The sequence below is a fragment of the Protopterus annectens genome, chromosome 1.part0 (assembly GCF_019279795.1).
Source record: "Protopterus annectens isolate FY-2018-M chromosome 1.part0, PAN1.0, whole genome shotgun sequence".
In the NCBI taxonomy this organism is placed as follows: domain Eukaryota; kingdom Metazoa; phylum Chordata; order Ceratodontiformes; family Protopteridae; genus Protopterus; species Protopterus annectens.
In genome coordinates this window covers 738,720,788-738,740,246 of record NC_056725.1, presented here as the reverse complement: position 1 = coordinate 738,740,246, position 19,459 = coordinate 738,720,788, and the positions used below count along the sequence as shown (strand labels likewise).

At 39.0% G+C, this 19,459-nt stretch overlaps 1 protein-coding gene across 1 annotated transcript in view; it reads right to left on the bottom strand.

The window, feature by feature from the left end:
- Positions 1 to 3,335: 3,335 nt before the first annotated feature.
- LOC122794375 (symplekin-like) overlaps positions 3,336 to 19,459 on the bottom strand; it is a 1,034,965-nt gene continuing 1,018,841 nt past the window's right edge. Inside the window, exon 10 of the mRNA XM_044062716.1 lies at positions 3,336 to 3,791. Within this exon, the coding sequence (XP_043918651.1) occupies positions 3,658 to 3,791 (134 nt within the window). The 3' untranslated portion in view covers positions 3,336 to 3,657. The remainder of the gene's footprint in view (positions 3,792 to 19,459) is intronic.

Here is a 19,459-nt window from a genome sequence, read left to right as displayed (position 1 = left end):
CCCCATAACAGCAACATATGGCTCATCGTTGATTTATCTGCAATATTTGTACATCCCACACTTCTGCATCACTGATTTTGCACTTCTACTAGAACAGGTGGTTACATTCTCTAACCATCCCTTGAAGTTTTTACCGCTATTATAGGTTATCACTAGGAAGTTACCCAAGCTAATTTTCATCTCCTAGGTGAAAACTAAGTCCCAGTTTTTCCTCAACACTCTCACAAGGTGTGGGGTTTCATTACTGTATGGGATGACAGTGGCAGCCATTTTCCAGTCCCTCTTGTCTCCCTCATTTCTTTCCAAATCCCAGCTCCTTAAGTCAGCAGACTCCCCAGCTAAAATGGGGACATATCTTGAGTCCCTACCTATCATTATTTCCTCCCTTCCTTCATTCAACAACCAAAAAGGGTACCCTCTCTCCCTAAACACTTCTATCAATCTATACAATTGATAAGAAACAATTGTTGCTCACTAATCATCCCTGACAAACATTTTTTTTAGTTCTGACAACCTTTCAGTTAGGAAAGACATTCATTAAACGAGTTGATGTGTAGCAAATGTTTTCTAGTGATGAAGCATGACTGCATTTTGGATATGCCAAAAATAGAAGGAACTAATGGTTTATCAACCAATAAAAAATTAAATTCTCACTGGAAAACACTACCTTGACTAAGCAACTCAAACAGGATGGAATTAATTTTGGCTTTATTTATTTCATTTTTCGACACCCTCTCATAGCTGCTGTCATCATTTAAAATTTCAAACATTTTAATGGAGTAGTCAATATAATACATTATGACTGCCCAACCACCTTTATCAGGCTTCATCACTCTAAAATTTTTGTTACACATCAACTCACTTAACAAATGTGTTTCCTAACTGAAAGTTTGTCAGAACTAAAACCTGTTTGTTCGGGATGATTAGTGAGTAACAATTGTTTCTTATGAACTAGATAGGTTGACAGAAATATTTAGGGACTGAGGGTACCCTTTTTGGTTGTTGAATAAAATAAGGGAAGAAATCAAGATAGGAAAGGACTCCATATAAGCACCCATTTTAGCAGGGGAGTCTGCTGACAAGAGAGCTGGGAAAATGGGCACCCTGGTCATCCCATACAATAGTAAAACCCCACACCTTCTGAGTGTGTTGAGCAAAAACTGGGATTTAGTTTTCACCCAGGAGATGAAAACTAGGTTGGGTAATTTCCCAGTGATAACCTATAACAGAGGTAAAAACATCAAGGGTTAGTTAGAGAATGTAACCGCCTATTCTGGCAGAAGTGTAAAATCAGTAATGCAGAGGTGTGGGATGTACAAATATTTCAAATACATCAATGATGGACCATGTGCAGCTGTTATGGGGTATGACAAGACAATGGCTTGCCTGGGACTAAGTAAGTGCAATACCATATGTGTGGAGTATTTGGCTACATGCATCCCATGCCCTGTTTTCTATGTGTGCAAGACCTCTAGAAGGTTTAGAAAATGGATTTATGAACATCATTTTGAAATGAAGAGAAGGAAGTTTTCTAATGCTTTATATAAACACTCAATTACAATGTGAGAATTATAAGCAGTATTTTTTTTTATAATTGCTAAGGCTGTGAAAGATAAAAAAGGGGGTGATTATGAAAATATTTTGGAACATAAAGAATTGATTTGGCAGCTGAGATTGAATGCCCTTAAGGAACTAGGCATTAATGACTCAGTTTCCATTTCAAGCTTTTTAAAATTCAGGGTAAAGAAGATGTGATAGGCACTTTTATATGACTACTGTAATTAATTCATCTAGTAAAGAATATTATACTTTACAGGTGGACTGATTTGAGATACATATATATATATATATATATATATATATATATATATATATATATATATATATATATATATACACACACACACACACACACACACACACACACACACACACACACACACACACACACACACATATATATATATGGGTCTACTTCAGATAATGGAATGTTCACTTTTACGAACATAGGCAGTTGGCCAACATGGGGAAATTTGTACTTTTCCCCACTGTATTGCGATCTTGGAGTTGGTATATATAGTTAGGGGGGTGTGGGGGGCACAGCCCCCCACCTGGGTGAGTTTCAGATACTGCAGTGTGTGTGAAGGTTGAATGTTGGCCAACTGTTTCCATTCCCTGTGTAAAAATCCACCGATGTGAACGTTCGCTTAATTGAACATTCACTGTTTTCATCTTGACGAACAGAGTTTCAGTAAGTGATCATTTAATTATGTATCACAGATCCATATATATATATATATATATATATATATATATATATATATATATATATATATATATTAGATGTAATAGTGTTTGGGTGTCAATGTAAAACTGTTTTTAATTATTCATGATTAGTTGTCACTGACTGGTAATTGAGTTGTATTTAAGTAAGATTATAAAATGAGCTTATTAACTGTAATGAAGGGGGAAAGCTCTTAGTTTTCACAGTAAACTTGCAGGATTTCTTCATCTGTGCTGGTTTATTGATTTTTGTGCCATTCTATGCATACATTATTGGTTTGAGCGTGATATTCAATGTATCAGATCTGACATTACTCACTGGAGAATGGAAGTAGTGAGTTAAGGCTCTCTTGTGAGTAGCCCTGACAAATATGTCGGAAGGGATCAGAATATAAGAAGTTACAATATGTTTGGAGAGGATGTGCGTGCTTGTTTTGCTAAGTGGATAAGTATTACTTAATACACTCCAGGGTACTGACTAGACATTACAATGGGATGAAAAACAGCTAGGTTTAAAATGACCTCCAAATTGATAGCCTAGTAACCTCCTATGATCCTATGATGATCCTATGGTCTAGTGTTACAGTGACAAGGATGCCTTTGTGGGGGGCAAGGTTATTTGCGACTTGCATGGCACCATTGTTGACTGTTATCTATGGAGATGTATGCTACCCTTTATCAATGGAAATACAATTTATTACACTGTAATACTCTCTAAGCTTTTATTAACTGTATGGGGAATATACAATACAAGTATCTATGCTAGAACAATGGGCACAGGAATGTGTAGCTCAGTGTTAAGAAGCCTGGTCATCTGTGATATACTGTTATTAAATGACACCAGATAAACAAAGGAGAAACAATCATGACTTGGCTGAGTCATATTAGAAACATATCCCATCTTTATTCAGTACAAAACATAAAACATAAAAAATATATTAAAAGTTACATCAAATTGTTTTCACTCTTTGAAAAAACGAGCACCAAGATTCAAAAAAATTAACAGCCTTTCCATAAGCAGCTTCTCTAGTTTATTTACTTACATTGTTCTGTGATTTTTTTTTTTTTTTTTTTTGCTTGAAAAATCACAAAACAGTCCTGCATCAGGAAGCAAAGGTGAAACATATTTGCCAGGTATTTCCTGATCAGTGGTGATAAACTTGTCTGTTATTCAGTCCTCTGCCTTTCTAGTACAGATGCATTCCAAACCATTCTATTCCTCTTTTACTGTGGGAGCTTACACTTGAAGTTTGCTGTCAAGACATATTTTTTAATTCTTTTCTATGTTAACCAGTTTTTCTGGGGTCAGCTCCACTCTTATAAAGCACATAACTCTTTTTTTGCACAGTATTTCATTGCCTGTTTTATTCTCCTTTATTGCTTAGTCGTATATGCTGGCTGGTAAGAGATGAGTTTTGTCTGGTCCTCATGGATGGGGAGCTTTACCTTATCTCTGCCTTGGTGTCTGTTTGAACACATCCGCTTGCTTCTTCTCGAAGAATAGAATCCTGTTTAAAAAAATATTGTTTTTATTAGTATTACTGAAACAGCATGAACTCCTGTTCTCACTTCACAGGGTTAAATAGGCAAATGAGCTTCAGTTTGATTGTATTCATTTATATATTTTCCCAGAAACCACTTATGCTAAAAGAAATGTAGCTGCTCTTGACATTTAGCTCATTTTTCACTCTGACAGGTGGTGTGTTCGTGTGTGCGGTTGATGGAGATTACTATCTGAATACAGGTACCAAACAAGTACTTGACTTCATTAGCTCAATCTTATACTATCAAATGGCAGATGCTGAAATGACAATATAAAGAGCAAACTGTAGAGGTGCATAATAATTGTGTACTACAACAAACGATCTTTGAAGACAGGTCAGATCAGAACATCTGGGTTTACTTATTTTCCCTGTATTATTTTCTAGTCAATTTTTTTGCAGATTGTTGCTATTTCACAGGAAGAAACCAATACAAATCATACATCATCCAGTGATTTGAAAGAGAGTCAGTTGCTAGGCACATAACTCCACAGGAAAGAGTTTTTGTGGAAGGCAATCTCCAGTACAAACTAGCACAGGTAACACTTGTATGACAACCTGTACAACTTTGTGACCCTACAGAAAGATTTGCTTAGGAAATCTCTATAACAAATTATAAATGATGTACTCATCATAACTTGGCATCTGTGTTGTCTCTTTTCACTCTTCCTCACGAATGGGTTCAGATTTGATCCTCGTATCGCAGACTCAGCCGCATACACAAGACTTTGGATCCAGCTGTCAAGCTCCTCCCTCTACACATAATGCTCTATTCTATCACCAACATCTCAGATCGAGTTTGCTGCCTAATCTCCCACTTTATAATAGAGCTAGATATACACATAAGAAAAGTCAAGGTTCAAACCTGGAACTGAATGGTTCCAATACAGTCTAACAGATACTTCTAGGAGTGACAATGATGGGGGATGGATGGGAAGGAAGTGAGGAAGAATGAAAATGGACAGCACAGATGCTAAGTTATGGTGAGTACATAACTTATAAATCTAATGTTGTCCTTTTCATTCTTCGTCACCAATGGGTCAGAGTCCCCAGCTACATAGCTCTCAGGAAGCCCTCATGGAAGGCCATGCCAGGGCACTGTCAAACCAAAATAAACTCTGCTTCTGGAGATAATGTCTAATTTGTAAGGTGTAACAAAAGTAGGAGTCTTTGACCAAGTGGCTGAAGCACACATATCATCAATGGAAGTTTTTGACCAAAAAGCAAGAGACCAAGTGGAGTGAGCTCTAGGGGGCTTGGCAAATCTAACTCTTTTTGTGAATAAACCAATTAAATGCAATCAGTAATCCATTTGGCTAGTGTAATTTTAGATACTGCCTGACCCAAGCGATTCAGGGAAAAGGATACAAACAGTTGATTGGACTTCCTGAACTATTTGTCCTGTGAAGATAAAAATGGAATTGTCTGTGCATATCAGGGAAATGAAGCATTTATTCTCCCTTATTCGTAAATTCAGGAAAGAAGACTGGTAATTCTATGGACTGGTTAATGTTACTTTCAGTCACCACTTTAAGAAGGAAGAAAGGGTTGGTCTGTAGAGACACCCTGGCCTTATGAAAAATAATGTAAGGAGGCTTAGATGATAAGGCCTGGAGCTCAGAAATTCCTTTTGCCAAAGTGACAGCTACTAAGAAGATAATTTTCCAAGAAAGAAACTTCATATCACATTTGTCTGCCAGTTCAAAGGGTTTCTAAGTTAATCCCTGAAGGACAACAGTAAGGTCCCAAGAAGGAGAAGGGTCTTCTTTGGGGGTCTAAGGAGAAAGATGTCCTTCCTAAAGGCTCTACACAATCTTGATGAAACCACAGAAAAGGATTTGTTTCCAGAATGGAAATTAGAAATTGCTGCCAAATGAAGCTTAACTGTAGAAAAACTAGCTTATTCTTTAAAAAGGGTTGTTTGAAACAGAAGAAAGGCCAAAGTTGGTGCTGAAAAAGTGTCAGTATTCTGGTTGGAGGCCCAAACAGAAAATCGTTACCATTTGCTTCTGTGGACTTTCTTGGTAGAAGCCTTCTGGGAGGTGAAGATAATCTCCTGCACTGGGGAAGAAAGCCTGGATTGTCTAACTATTACTGGAAGTGGAAAAAACATGTGATTAGTTTGAAAGTGGAGAGTGGGGTGTTGAATTCTTGATGGATGAGACAGGAGATCCTGAGTATGTTCCAGTATCCATGGAGGATATCTCAAGTGAGATCGCAGGAAAGGGAACCATACCTGACAAGGCCAGAAAGGGCAATGATGATGACTGAGCTCTTCAACCTGCTTGTTTTCCATAAGAACTTTGAAGTTAGAGGAAGAGGAGGGTGGGCATACAGGAAACTGGGAGGTTTGTCGTGAATCAGAGCTTCTCAGTGACTAGCAAAGTACTCGCTGCACTTACTGTTGAAGGGTAAGGCAAATAGGTCTCAGCAAGGCTGGCCCCAGTGGCCAAAGATCATATTTACTACTGATTTGTTGAGAGACCACTCGTGAGGCATCAATATGGATCTGCTGAGCCTGTCTGCTAATGCACTGGTTTTCCACAGGATGTGCATTGCAAACAGAAAGCAGGCTGAAGTGATACCCCACTCCCAAACACTCATGGCCTCTCTGCATAGTGGGTAAGATCGGGTTCCTCCTTGCTTGTTGATGCAACAGACTATTGACATGTTGTCTCTTCTGACTGAAATAGTCTCCAGAAGGAGAATGTCTTGAAAATGCTTGTAGTGCTAGGAGGACTGCCCTCATCTCTAGGACTCTGATATGCAATTTGGTCTCTTGAGGGGACCACATGCCTTGGACCATTTTTCCCAAGAAATGCCCCACCCACCCCATTTGGGAAGCATCCATGGTCACTGTGGCAACCGGAAGCAAAAGAATGAACAGTCTGCCTAGAAAAAGATCTTTGGATTGAATCCACTAACAAATATACCATTTTCAGGTTGGAGTGAGTCTTATGGGAAAAGACAGGGGCTGATAAAGAATAGACCATTGTATCGCCAAGGTCCACTGATGAATTCACATAAAGAATCATGCTAGAGAGATCAGAAGTATGGCAGCTGACATCGATTCCAGAGTTTCTAGTACTAATCTTGCAGGAAGAAACAGGTGAGAGAGAATAGACCGAACCTGATGTCACAAAGATGTAGTGCGATGGAGAGGTAAGGATGCCACCTGAGTTGTAGTATTCAAAAGAATCCCTATGAACTCCAGGGTCTGTACTGGGACTAGATTTGACTTGGCATAGCATACTGAGATACCAAATGTTAGAAACCTGGAGCAAGTAGTCTCTTGCTTATAAAAGTTGATGCTTGGATGGAGCAGTGAAGAGACAATTGTCGATATGGAAACACCTGGAATCCCTTGATTCTCAAGTAAGCTGCTTTAACTGCCATACATTTGACAAACAATCTTGAGGTGTAGTGAGTCCAAACGACAGTGCTCTGAATTGGGATTGATTGGCTCCCAGCCGAAAGTGTAGATGTCTCCTGGATTGTTTGCCCATTTTTATGTGATAGTATGCATCCTAGAGATCTACAGAGCACATCCAATTGTCCTTGCACAGAAGAGGTAGGATAGACTGAACCTTGAACAGGCGGAACTTCTTGTTTACATACTTGTTCAACTTGCTTGATCTAAAATGGGTCTTACGTCCCATGTTTTCATTGGCACTAAAAAGAAATGTGAGTAAGTTCCGAATCCTGTCTGGTCAGGTGGGACCTCCTGGATGACTCTTTTCTGTAGCAGCTTTTGTATTTCTTGTGCTGCACCTTTTATCTGATTAGGTGGAATGTTGGGAAGTTTCCTCTTTTGGATAGGAGGAGGAAGGGAAAATGGTATGTAGTAACCTCTGGATATAATTCTTAGTATCCATGAATCTTTTGTTATATCTGTCTAGGCATCTAGTTGCAAAGCGAAATGACCCCCGACTGCCTCCATAGCTGGACAGTTGGGCAGCACTTCAGGAGAGCTAATAGGGCCTGTCAGAAAAAGAATCTCTGAAGCCGTGATTCTGTGGGTGCCCTCTGCCTCTAGGGCGATGTTTTCCAATAATATTTCCACCTCTGACTCTGGAGGAATTATCCCCATGCGAATTCTGAAAAGGTCCCTGAGATTTTTGGAACCACATCTTCTTGCTACCTCTTTGGTTTCTACAGAAGGTCCATTGAGGGGTAGAAAATTTGATTCCTAACTTAGAGTCTTTCCCTCATATTTGCTGCAGGTAAGCGTGTCTTTAACTTATGGCCCAAACAAGGAAGTGCCATCAATGGGGACATTATAAAAGACATCTTGAAGGGCTCTACAAAATCGCATAGCCACATCCATGCTTATCACCTTATGACTATGCCTGAACCGGCTGCTCATGAGGTACCTTCTGCTGCATAGGAGATCAGCCTCATCAACACATTAGATATAAACAACAGAGTGGCCAGTTGAGAGGAAGTGTTTTTGAAATTCTCAGCCAACATGGACTCAGAGAAAGTGTTTGATAACTCCTTAGTCAAATCTCTCTGTAGCCGAGTGGAATGTGCCAATTAGTTTAACGACCACAGCATGAGCATAGCTGAAGCGAGCACTCACTTTCCAAATCTGTCCATTGGTGTGGACTCCCTGTTTGGTGGATGGATTAAAGAGCTCTGCTCACCTAGCTTCTTTATGATGGCTGCTGCCACTACCATAGCATCAACCAAGTCTCCCTTGCTCCAGTGAGGTCTATCAGCAGGAGGACCAGAAATTTGTCTGGGTGATTGGGAATAGGTTTGACAGGGTCCATTTCCTTCCAAGCCTGGTGGGAAACCAAGTCAATCAGTTCATCTGCTGGGGGAAGTCACCCAAGACAAAGATGATCCAGAATCAAAAGCCTCCAAAAACACTGATTCTTCGGGAGATGGAGACTGGGAAAACTAACCACCCTTCTCAAGGATATTTTCAAAGGAGATGTCATCAGGTGCTGATCTGGAGGATCCTTCTCCCTCAAAATCAGTGTCTTCTGTGAGAGACTCCATTTCCAAGTCTATGTACCTCCTCTTACATGCCTGTTTTTGAGGAACCTCCTCTGTGGGGTGTTCGGGAAAGGTATTAGAAGAGGGGGGGGGATTACTCTAGAGGAACTGTCTGGCAACTTTCCGGAAATAGATGTCCCTGTGGAATAGGCCTGATGGGCTCACAGCAAGGAATCAAGGATGGTAGATGGGTAGGATCCAAGACAGGACGGTTCCCTGTGAAGAGAGAAAGCCCTTTCTACTTGAATGCTGAAGGACCATGGGGAACCTGTCCCCCCTCTTTGGAGCGGAAGACTCCAAGGAATCTAGGTCGGGGCTGCCCTCAGATCCAAGTTTCACGGGGAGAATGGGATCCAACCTGTGCAAGGCCAAGGCTCTGAGAGGAAGGGACAGATCCAACAAATTTACAGCCAAACCCAACCCCTTAGACCCAGCACCAACCTCTCGGATCCCAGATCCTTGTCTGATCTGAGGGTATTGAAGCAGAACCAGTCAGGGATACTGTCAGAGCCAAAGAAGGTACTGTCCTTAGATCCGATGCTGAATGTCTCAGGATCTCATAACCTGGGACTCCAAACGCACCAGCCAGATCAGAGAAGGAGAAAGAATGGACTTAGCAGGTGCATTTATGGATCCAGGAGTGGACGGAGCTGGCAGGACCCCCATCTGGATCTGAGCCCTGAGAAATTTCCGCATTATCCTTTCCACATCTGCCACTGACAAACTCCTAGAAGATCTGGTAGATGCTGTGGATGATGGTCTAGAGTGTTTCTTTGGAGTCTGAAAAAGTTAAGTAGGTAGGTATAGAAGGTGTCACAGGTTTCAGTGCATACTCAGGTGTACGGCTTCTGCAGCTTGAAATACATCTCAGATCTAAGGACTTAAGATCCAAAAATGAAGTAGATGGCAAGGGTAAAATGGCAATAGGAACCAAACCTTTCATATCAGATGAAGGCTTTGGATCTGAGGTGGTCGGATCCAAAATGTTTCTAATCTTGTCCAGTGGCTTCAAAGAAGCCTTTGGGGACTTCTGAGGAGATCTCTTCCTGTTGGAAGAAACTGACTTGGTGTTTTTTAGGGGGTTTGAGCCCCAGAATTAGCAGGAAGCAACCCTTTTAAAATCTGTTTATTGCACCTATCTGATAATACCCTTGGATAAAAGGTGGCACAAATGGGACAAGCTGTGACAAGATGCTCAGGTCCTAGCCAGTGCATGCACTTCTTGTGGACATCTGAGTTTGGAATTTTATACCCACTAGAAGTGCACTTTTTGAAGCCAGTTGGTTTCTCTGACAGGGTCAAAGAGAAAAACAGAATGAAACAAGAAAACCACACAGGAAATTAAATAGCATTTTTTTAAACAACAAACAAATTTTAAGAAATGAAGGGGAAAAATGAATACCAACTATGGTAAATCAGAGAATACCTAAAAAGGTAAGGGAAGGAAGGTACCAATAATGGTACTAAGACTACTCAAGCTGCATAAATGTTAGATTTAAGGCCGAAGTAATTCTAATGCCAATGAAATCCCTAGAGGGAGGAATCGGGCAGAAAAATATATATAAGTTTTAAGAGAATAAAGTTTAACAATAACTGTAAAAATGATAAGAAAACAGCTGCTTACTATGCTCAAGAGCAGAACCTAAGTCTAACTGCGATGGTGGAAAATGAGATCTGGGGTGCAGGGGATTAAATAGAGCATTGTGGGTAGAAAGAGGAGCTTGAGAGCTGGATCCAGTCTTGTGTATGTGGCCGAATCGGATCTGAGGATCAGATCCAAACCTACTGGTGAGGAAGAATGAAAAATACATCAGATCATGCAGTTAACCAAATACACATACACGTGTAAGAAATGAAACACAAACATATGCAATAAACACGCCTAAGACATAGTAAAAGTTGTTACCAACAAATTAAACAGCCATTTTAATAAGGTGGATAACAAATATGAAAACATACATTATGTTCTGTTCCCCAAAAGGAGCAAACAGAGAAGGAAGTTTTACTGTTAAACTGCTCTCTTCCAGTAGATCTAAAGTTATGGTCAGTCCATACATGTGCTATCTTCTTTGGGAAGGCTCAATATGACAGCAAATTGTTAACATCTGGGCAGAATAATAAGCAGTACTAGGTTATGCTTGGCAGGTAGACATTCACCAAAATTATTTTTAATAGGTCAGTAGTACATAATACCTTTTAATAGATTAACTACTGCATTAGGGAATTTGGGAGCTAAGTGCCACCTGCAACCTCATATGAATTACTGTGTAAGCACAGTGAAATATTCAGGATAAGCGGTATGCTCTATGTCTTAATGATGATTTTCTGTGAAAAGTGTTACATGTTTTGCATACATGCTTTAATAATGCAGTCATGGACTTGGAAAAAAAACATTAAGTGTGCACCTTGCAAAGAGAGGGTAGAAGTAAAAATGACCCAAAAGGAATAGGGCACTACACATCTTTGTTCCTGCAGTATTCATAAAATGTGCATACTGACACTAATATCATAAGAATGGCAGTCTTTGCATTTGGAGCCAAGCTATCCAATGCAAGCTGAAATGAATTAGCAAGTGTGCACAATGAAACTGTCAGCATGAGATGTAAATGTCAAGAGTTGATCCGTTGTGAAACATTATGGAAACTGTGCTAAACGTTGCTGTATTTTCTTCTGTAATCCATTACTGGACTCAACAGCGACACAAAATGTACACATGCCTGCATGTACAGGATGGTACTAAAATGACACAAAGTAGGTTGGCAAAATACAAACATCGTAACCTATGAGCCATTGTTTTTTCCTGTAGTTGAGAGTACGCCAATTAGCAGCAATACCTCTAGAAGAGTAAATTAGGCATTAAGCATCAAACTTCATTTGCAAGTTGATATGAATTGGTGTCCACGCTCAGTAAAACTTTTTTTTGAGAGATATCAATGTTTTGTTTTTTTCACACCTTTAATGAACGATCACTTGTGACACAGGCAAATTTACATTTACATAAAAATAATCAAACTGTATTAAGAAGTTCATGTTTACAAACATTATTCTTCACATATATTGCTATATATCATATAACCTAAGCAACATTATGTAAGTTATTCAATTTCTGCCCTTTTCCTTTAAAGAAACATCTTTATAAACCATTAGTTATGACATAGACAATCATAAATTTATATAAATGAATACAAACCACACTGACACAATCCTAGTTGCAAGCATTTTACATCTCAAAAAATAATTACACACTCCCAGTTACAAACATTGCACATTACTAATAATCTATCCAATCATTTCAGTCAACATTACATAGCTCATTTAAGTCCTGCCTTTCTTTAAAACTCATTCCTCCCTGTATGTATTGTTCCCACAATTCACATTTTTTTCTCTGCAGTTTGCTCCTACCCTTTTCCAAAGATCTCAATTCTAGTTGTTTTATCTCTGTTACTACATTCACTACCTCTAGTACAGTTGGTTTAGATTTTGATTTCCATTTTCTACTAATCACTTTTTCTCCCCGCGGTGGTGGTGCTGCGATAGCGTTATCGCCTCACAGCAAGATGTTGTCCCGTTCGATTCTCAGCCAGAGCTTCTTCTGTGGAGACATGCATGAATGGGCATACCTTCGTTGAAGGTTGTGCGTTAGGGCTGGCAACTCAGCACGTAAAAATCAACTGCCAATTATTAGCGGACCGGAGTTCCGCTGTGGCGACCCCTAACCAGGAAAAGTCAAAAGACACAACAACAACTAATCACTTTTTCTGCAACCACCATAACTGGACACTGCAAGGCCTTACCATGTCTAGGAAATTCCGATTCTGTATCATAGCTCAGAAAAATCATCTCCCTTGTCCCACCAATCAGCCCACTCAGCTTCTTACTGTGTATCCCGTAAGGAATCGTTAAAGTCCACCAACTCCCTGCACTCCCAGAAAATATTTTCCCAATTACCTCTTTCTTCCAGGTCTATGTCAAATAAATGAACGCTTGAAATGTCGAACGTCATATGGTCGAGACCATATGTTCGGCATTTCAAGTGTTTGAAGGTTGACTTTAACAACGCCGTACGGTGCAGAATGGGAGAATTTCCCTTTTCTGCACTGAAGTGCAATCTTGGAGTTGGTATATTTAAGTATGGGGGATGGGGGGGGTGCAGGGGGGCTTGCACCCCTGCTCGCACTGTTACGGTATGTTTTTCTTTTTTTTTTATTATATATTCGAACTTTCAAATATCGACCATATGGTCTCGAACATATGGTATTCGACATTTTGGAAGTTTGAATATATAACATAGACCCATTCTTCCCACCACACCTCCAACATTAGCTGTCTACCTGAGGGAAGATTCTCTGGATTCTACTTGGGGTATAAGAATCCCTATGTAAACATTTCCAAGAAAAAAATTCTACATCTTCTAGATTTTTGTTGCATATTTGGGAGACATACATATATCCTCCCACTACTTCTTTGTGAATTGCTTATCCAATATCTCTTCCCAATCCTTGTTAACCTCCTCTGATTGATTCTTAACAGTTATCATGCAATATTTTATATGCTCTATAAGTATTCCTTTTTTAATGGCAGCTTCTGTTCCAGATTCTACTAAAAACTTTACCACTACTGCCCTTTTGTTTAGGACCTCCCTATTTCTTTCTATTTGCCTGTACTCTGATATCAATCCTTGATAGGGAAGGTAATCTCTAACCTGTAGTCCAATTAATTCTTGGCGTCTTCTCATTTTATCTTCTTTCCCAATCTAGTTATTTCTCCAAATACTTTGGTTCCTCTGCCAGTTTTCTCCAATAAATTCCAACCCCCTCTTACCTATTGTCTATAAACCTAACTGCAGTCATCCCTATCAGCAGAATCTCCTTTCTCCAGTCCCATGTTGGCTTAATTTTTAGGGTTCTTTCTGCTACTTTACTGATATAATATTCTGTATGATTATTGTTATTCATCCTTAATGGCCTGCATTCAAAATACCAGTCTCTCCTTGTTTCTTGAGCTTCCCCCGTTTCATTATCATCCCTTTCCACCTTGAATTATAGTTTTTTGCCTTTGCTATGTATACCAGCCTTAATTGTTTAGCTCTAAATACCCCTTCAGATCAGGTAATCCCAATCTGCCCTTTTCTACTGGAAGAATCATCTTATCCCATGTGACTCTTGCCTTATTCTCCTCCCAGGTAAAGTCATTCAGTTCTTCATTAATTGCTATCCACAACTTCTCCTCTGGTTGATAAAATATACCAGACCAGTGTATAAGACTAATGGGACTAAAAACATTTTAACTGTTTCTATCTTAGTATCCATACCCATGTAACAAAGTTCCATTTTATCAGTTTTTCTGTTATCTTTTGTTTAGTCTCTTCAAACATATCCTTTGCTGTCACACCAGAATAATTTCTGAACCATAATCCTAAATACTTCATTTTATCATGTCCCTGTAAATATAGATATTGCTGAACCAATTCATGTGTGGGTACACAATTTACTGCTATTGCTTTTGCTTTAGGTTAATTAATTCTATATCCCAAAAAGATATGAAACGACAAAATGCTCCACAACACTGTAATGTCTCTTTTTGGTTTTGTCAGGTATAAAGTATCATCTGCAAATAGAGCCAGCTTTTCTTGACTACCATACCAATTATATCCTTGAATTCTGAGTCCCTTATTTTCTTTACCAGTGGTTCTAAATATAATGCACATAACAAAGAGGAAAGAGGACACCCCTGCCCGGTTCCTCTGCTCAAGCAGAAATTATCAGAGAGGACCCCACCCACTTTAATTGTTGCCTCCGATTCCCCACATATACTCCTAATAAACCTTATAATTTTTTCAGGAAATGCAAATGGCTCCATTGCCCTGCTCATAATATCCCAGCTTGCTCTGTAAAATGCTTTCTCTGTATAAAGACCCACCAACAACTATGGTATTTTCTTTCATTCTGCTTCCTTCTGGATCATCAATATTTTGTTAATGTTGAATGTCTGCCTCCCCTCCACACAACAACATTGATACAAATCTGTCAATTTTGGCATCAATTTCACTATTCTTTTAGCCATTATAGACATGAACACTTTAAAATCATGATTTTGTATTGAGATTGACCTATATGAAGCTGGATATTTACCCTATTTAGGTATAACAGATACTATAATTTTCTTCCAGGATGTTGGTACTTCTCGTCTTAAAATACTGTTAAACAAAACCTTCCAGATCTGTATCAGTGTTTTCCCTCCTAGCTTCCAAAAGTTCACAATACCATCTATTCCTGGGGTCTTTCCTGTAGATTGGTTATACATAGCCATTTTTATCTCATCTCCTCCTATCCTAATCATTAGTAATTGAGCCTCATCTACCTCTAACCTTGGCATATTTAATTCTTCCATAAACATTTCCATTTGTATCTTTTCTTGATTTCCATATTTCTCTGCTTTATACAGACTTTCATAGGATTTTCAAAATATTTCTAATGCGTCTACAGGATCTCTTGCTACCTTCCTTGTTATAGGCTCCCTAATCTTGGAAATAGCCCTTTCTACTTTCTGTTGCCTAAGTAGTGCTAAACGTTTTTGTGCTCTAGTGTTATTATCAAAAAACAATTGCTTAACAGCAGTCTTTCTAAACATGTGTATATTATCACGGTAATCCCTTATTTTCTGCATAGCATTCTGCAGTTGATAGTCTTCTTGTTCTGTGAGATTTCCCCCTATTCTGCAATACTTTAACATTGATCAGTCCCTCTAAATAATTTTTGTTACTTCTTAACTATAGCTCCCTTTCATTTATTTATTTCCACCCTACTTTTAAATTCAAAATCTGGTGAGACATGGGTAGATCCTGCATGGACCACTGAGTGAACAGTAGCCCCTGCAGAATTCTCATATACAGACGTGCTAATGGAATCATGGTTATTGCTGCTGCCATGGTCCCCAAGACTTTCAGAACTGTTCTTGCTTGTACCTTTTTCCTGGAAAGAAGGTTTAAGACCTGATGTTGTAGGACCTGAACTCTTTCTGGGGGAAGTTTTGCCATCATTTTTGTTGTATCTAGATCTGCTCCTATAAAAACAATATGCCGAGAATGGAATAAGGCAGATTTTTCGTAATTTATCATGATGCCTAGATGAGAGCAGAGGTGTAATGTGATGTCTCTTGCTTTTATTAGTAGATGCTTGGTGGTGGAGGTTAGGAGCCAGTTGTCTAGATATGGAAACATTTGGAATCCTAGACGTCTCAAGTGAGCCGTGACTACTGCCATACACTTGGTGAACACTATGGGGGCTGTAGTGAGTCCACAAAGGGCAGAGCTCAAAACTAGTAGTGACTGGCTCCCAGCTGAAAGTGCAGATGACTCCTGGATGGCCTGTCCATTTTATGTGGTAGTATGCATCCTGGAGGTCTATACAGCACATCCAATCATCTTTTCACAGAAAGGGGAATACTGACTGCAGTGTTACCGTCCGGAACTTTGTTTTTCTTACTGATTTGTTTAATCTGCTGAGATCCAATATGAGTCTCCAGTTCTCTGTTCTCTTTGGAACTAAAAAGAACCTTGAGTAAGTTCTGGATCCTATTTGGTCTGTCGGGACTATTTGGATGACTCTTTTGTCTAGCAACTTTTGAATTGCTAGAGTTGCCTGTTCTCTTTGACTGGGTGGAACACCCGGGATGTTCTTTATGTTTGAGGTTGGGAAGGAAAAGGGTATAGAGTAGCCTCTGGATACAATGCTTTGTACCCACCTGTCTTTTGTTATTTCTAGCCAGGCTTCTGGGTACAAAGATAAACAACCCCGGACTACCTCCAGAGACGGACAGACGGGCCTCCTTTCAGAAACGCTGAAAGGGCTTACCACAGAACGACTCCCTGTTGCCCTGATTTTGCGGACCCCCTCTGCCTCGTGGATGGCATCTTCCCATTACTGCTTCCCCCTCTGCCCCTGGGGGAAGAATCATCACATGTGCCCTGAAAAGCTCTCTGGGATTTTCAGAACCACATTTTTCCTCTCTTTTGACCTTTTGGGTAAGGTCTAGAAGGTAGGGAAAAATGGACTTTTATGGCAGAGAGAGTTTTTCCTTTTTGCTCACACCTGGTTTGTGTGTCCTTGACTTTTGGTCCGAACAAGGCGTAATATTTCATAGTTTCCCCTATCATTTGATAAGGAAGCACAAATATTAATGAAATGTTTAAAAAAATAGTTTGCAATGTGAAATTAATAGCTAAGGAAGTTTTATCTGACAAAAATGAGCGAGATAGAAGAAATGTAAACTATGTACCGCAACAAAGAATATAGAGAGTGAATTGACAGGCAATGGTAATGAAAATGTTAACTAACAAATTAATGGGAACGAAAGCAACACATTCAGTTTATATCTCTGAAATAAAGTTATAATCAAAGTCAACTGAAAAATATTAGGAGTACTTCCATTAAGTGCTGAAAAAAAAGGAATGGTGTCTAACTGTACTTATAAAAGGATAATTATTGAAGCATTTCTTGTAAAGGCCACTGCATGCTAATAAACAGAACGAGAAAATGAAAAGCTGTGAGATGTGCAAGCAATGATGTTATTTAATGGCAGACACTGCAATAATGTACTTAACTGAATTTATTAATTCACTTCTAAAATGTCATATATATATATATATATATATATATATATTTACCTGTGGAAAGGTATGACCTGCATTTTACATGGGCAGAACTTCCAGAAAACTACACTGATGCACATACTGTTATAAGGATGATAAAAATGCCCTATTTAAATGTACTGGGGTTTGTACAACAGTTTAGATTTGCTGTTTTGAAAGATGTGAGTTGTTTATATGAGAAAGATGCTTTGAAGGATGTATTAGATTGGAAAGAAATGCATAGCAGGTTAAACTGAATGCCTGCAGTGAAGTAACATTGAATGAGGTTGAAAATTTAAAAAAAATGTTTTAAACATGTGCTTTGCTACATTGGTTACTACTAAGCTGTTGTACGAATTAATAAATGAAGAAGTCTGCAGTTCACCACAGTCTGAAGAAATCCTGAACGGATGAAAGCACGTATAGCGTTTTTTATTTTTTAATGAAGTGGTACTTTGTTGGTATTGTATTATTTTCTTCTAGATTAATTTTATGACCTTTCATTAACAAAGTGCAATGAAATCTAAAAACCTAGTTACTCTCCAATACTTCAAAGGATTAATAAAGGTAGAGGAAAAAAGATGTAGGTTACTAAATCTTAAGCACATTTAACTTAACTGTATATATATATATATATATATATATATATATATATATATATATATATATGGGTTCCATACACTAGATCGAATTTTCGCTAATTCGAAATAGTGCATGGAATGCTCACTGCAGCGAAAATGCACTTAATCAAAAGTGCACTTACACAAAGTTCAGTACAACGAACGGGTGTTGTACTGAACTTCCATGCAGTACTCACAGTCCTTAGGGTTAGGGCACGGGTCATAGTAAGGGGATAGCCAGTAGGGCTATCCCTTTACCATGACCCGTGCCCTAACCCAAAGGTCCATGACGACTGCAGCGCAGTGAAGGACATAGCAATGTCCTCCACTATGGTGCGATAGTCACAAACCTTAGGGTTAGGCCATGGGTTAGGGTAAGAGGATAGCTTTACTAACAATCCCCTTACTCTAACCAGTGCCCTAACCCTAAGGTCCGTGACTATCACACCATACTGGAGGACATAGCTTGTTTTTTATGTCCTCCACTGTGTTGCAGTGTTTTCGGTGACGTGCACTTACGCAAAAGTTCACTTTCGTTAAATTGAACATTCTCAGAGGTGAGGCTTCCTATTACAAGTTCAAAGGAGTGAACTTTCGTTCTTGTAATAGGAATCTATATATATATATATATATATATATATATATATATATATATATATAGATATATATATATTTGGAGAATGGGAAGTAGAATATATTTGGTCTGCTCTGATATATTCATGGATGGAGGTTACCAGACAGGTACTGACTTTTTATGTAACTGTGTTTTAGAAGCTGGCTAGTTCCTTTAGAAATGAAAAAGAACTGCAGGGTGATATGCCTTGTGGCAGAATTTAGTGGAAGCAGTCCTTTTAACTGGTGCAACCTTTGCAGTGTTTATATTAGTTGGGCATGTAGGTGGCTTTGGGTTAGGGTCTGGCATAATCTCCAGAATGTGCCACTTCTACCATGGGAAAGCCATGGGGGCTGGATATTCTGCGAGATGGCTCCTAGTTAAAAGGCCATAACCCGATTCAGCAACTTTATCTTTTTCTTGTAAACTTTTTAGTAAGTCAGCAGTATAGTACTAGTTAAATTTAGAATTTGACATTTTGCATTTTGTCTTGATTTCAGAGACCTACACTAAGCACGTCTTCTAACTACTGCACCTGTAATTGCAACTCTAAACACAGTGTCAACTGAATTATATGACCATTTCAGATTTATGCATACCTACTTTATCCACAGCTTTTATCAAATTATGTAGTTCATCTTTTTGTTTGGAATCTGCCCCGGAATCTATTATCACAAAAAATAAGTAAGTGATAGCTCTGATTGCTGCCATAGTAGAGTTATATACCTTTTTGCCACACGTATTCAGTAATCTCCCTCACCTCTCTTTC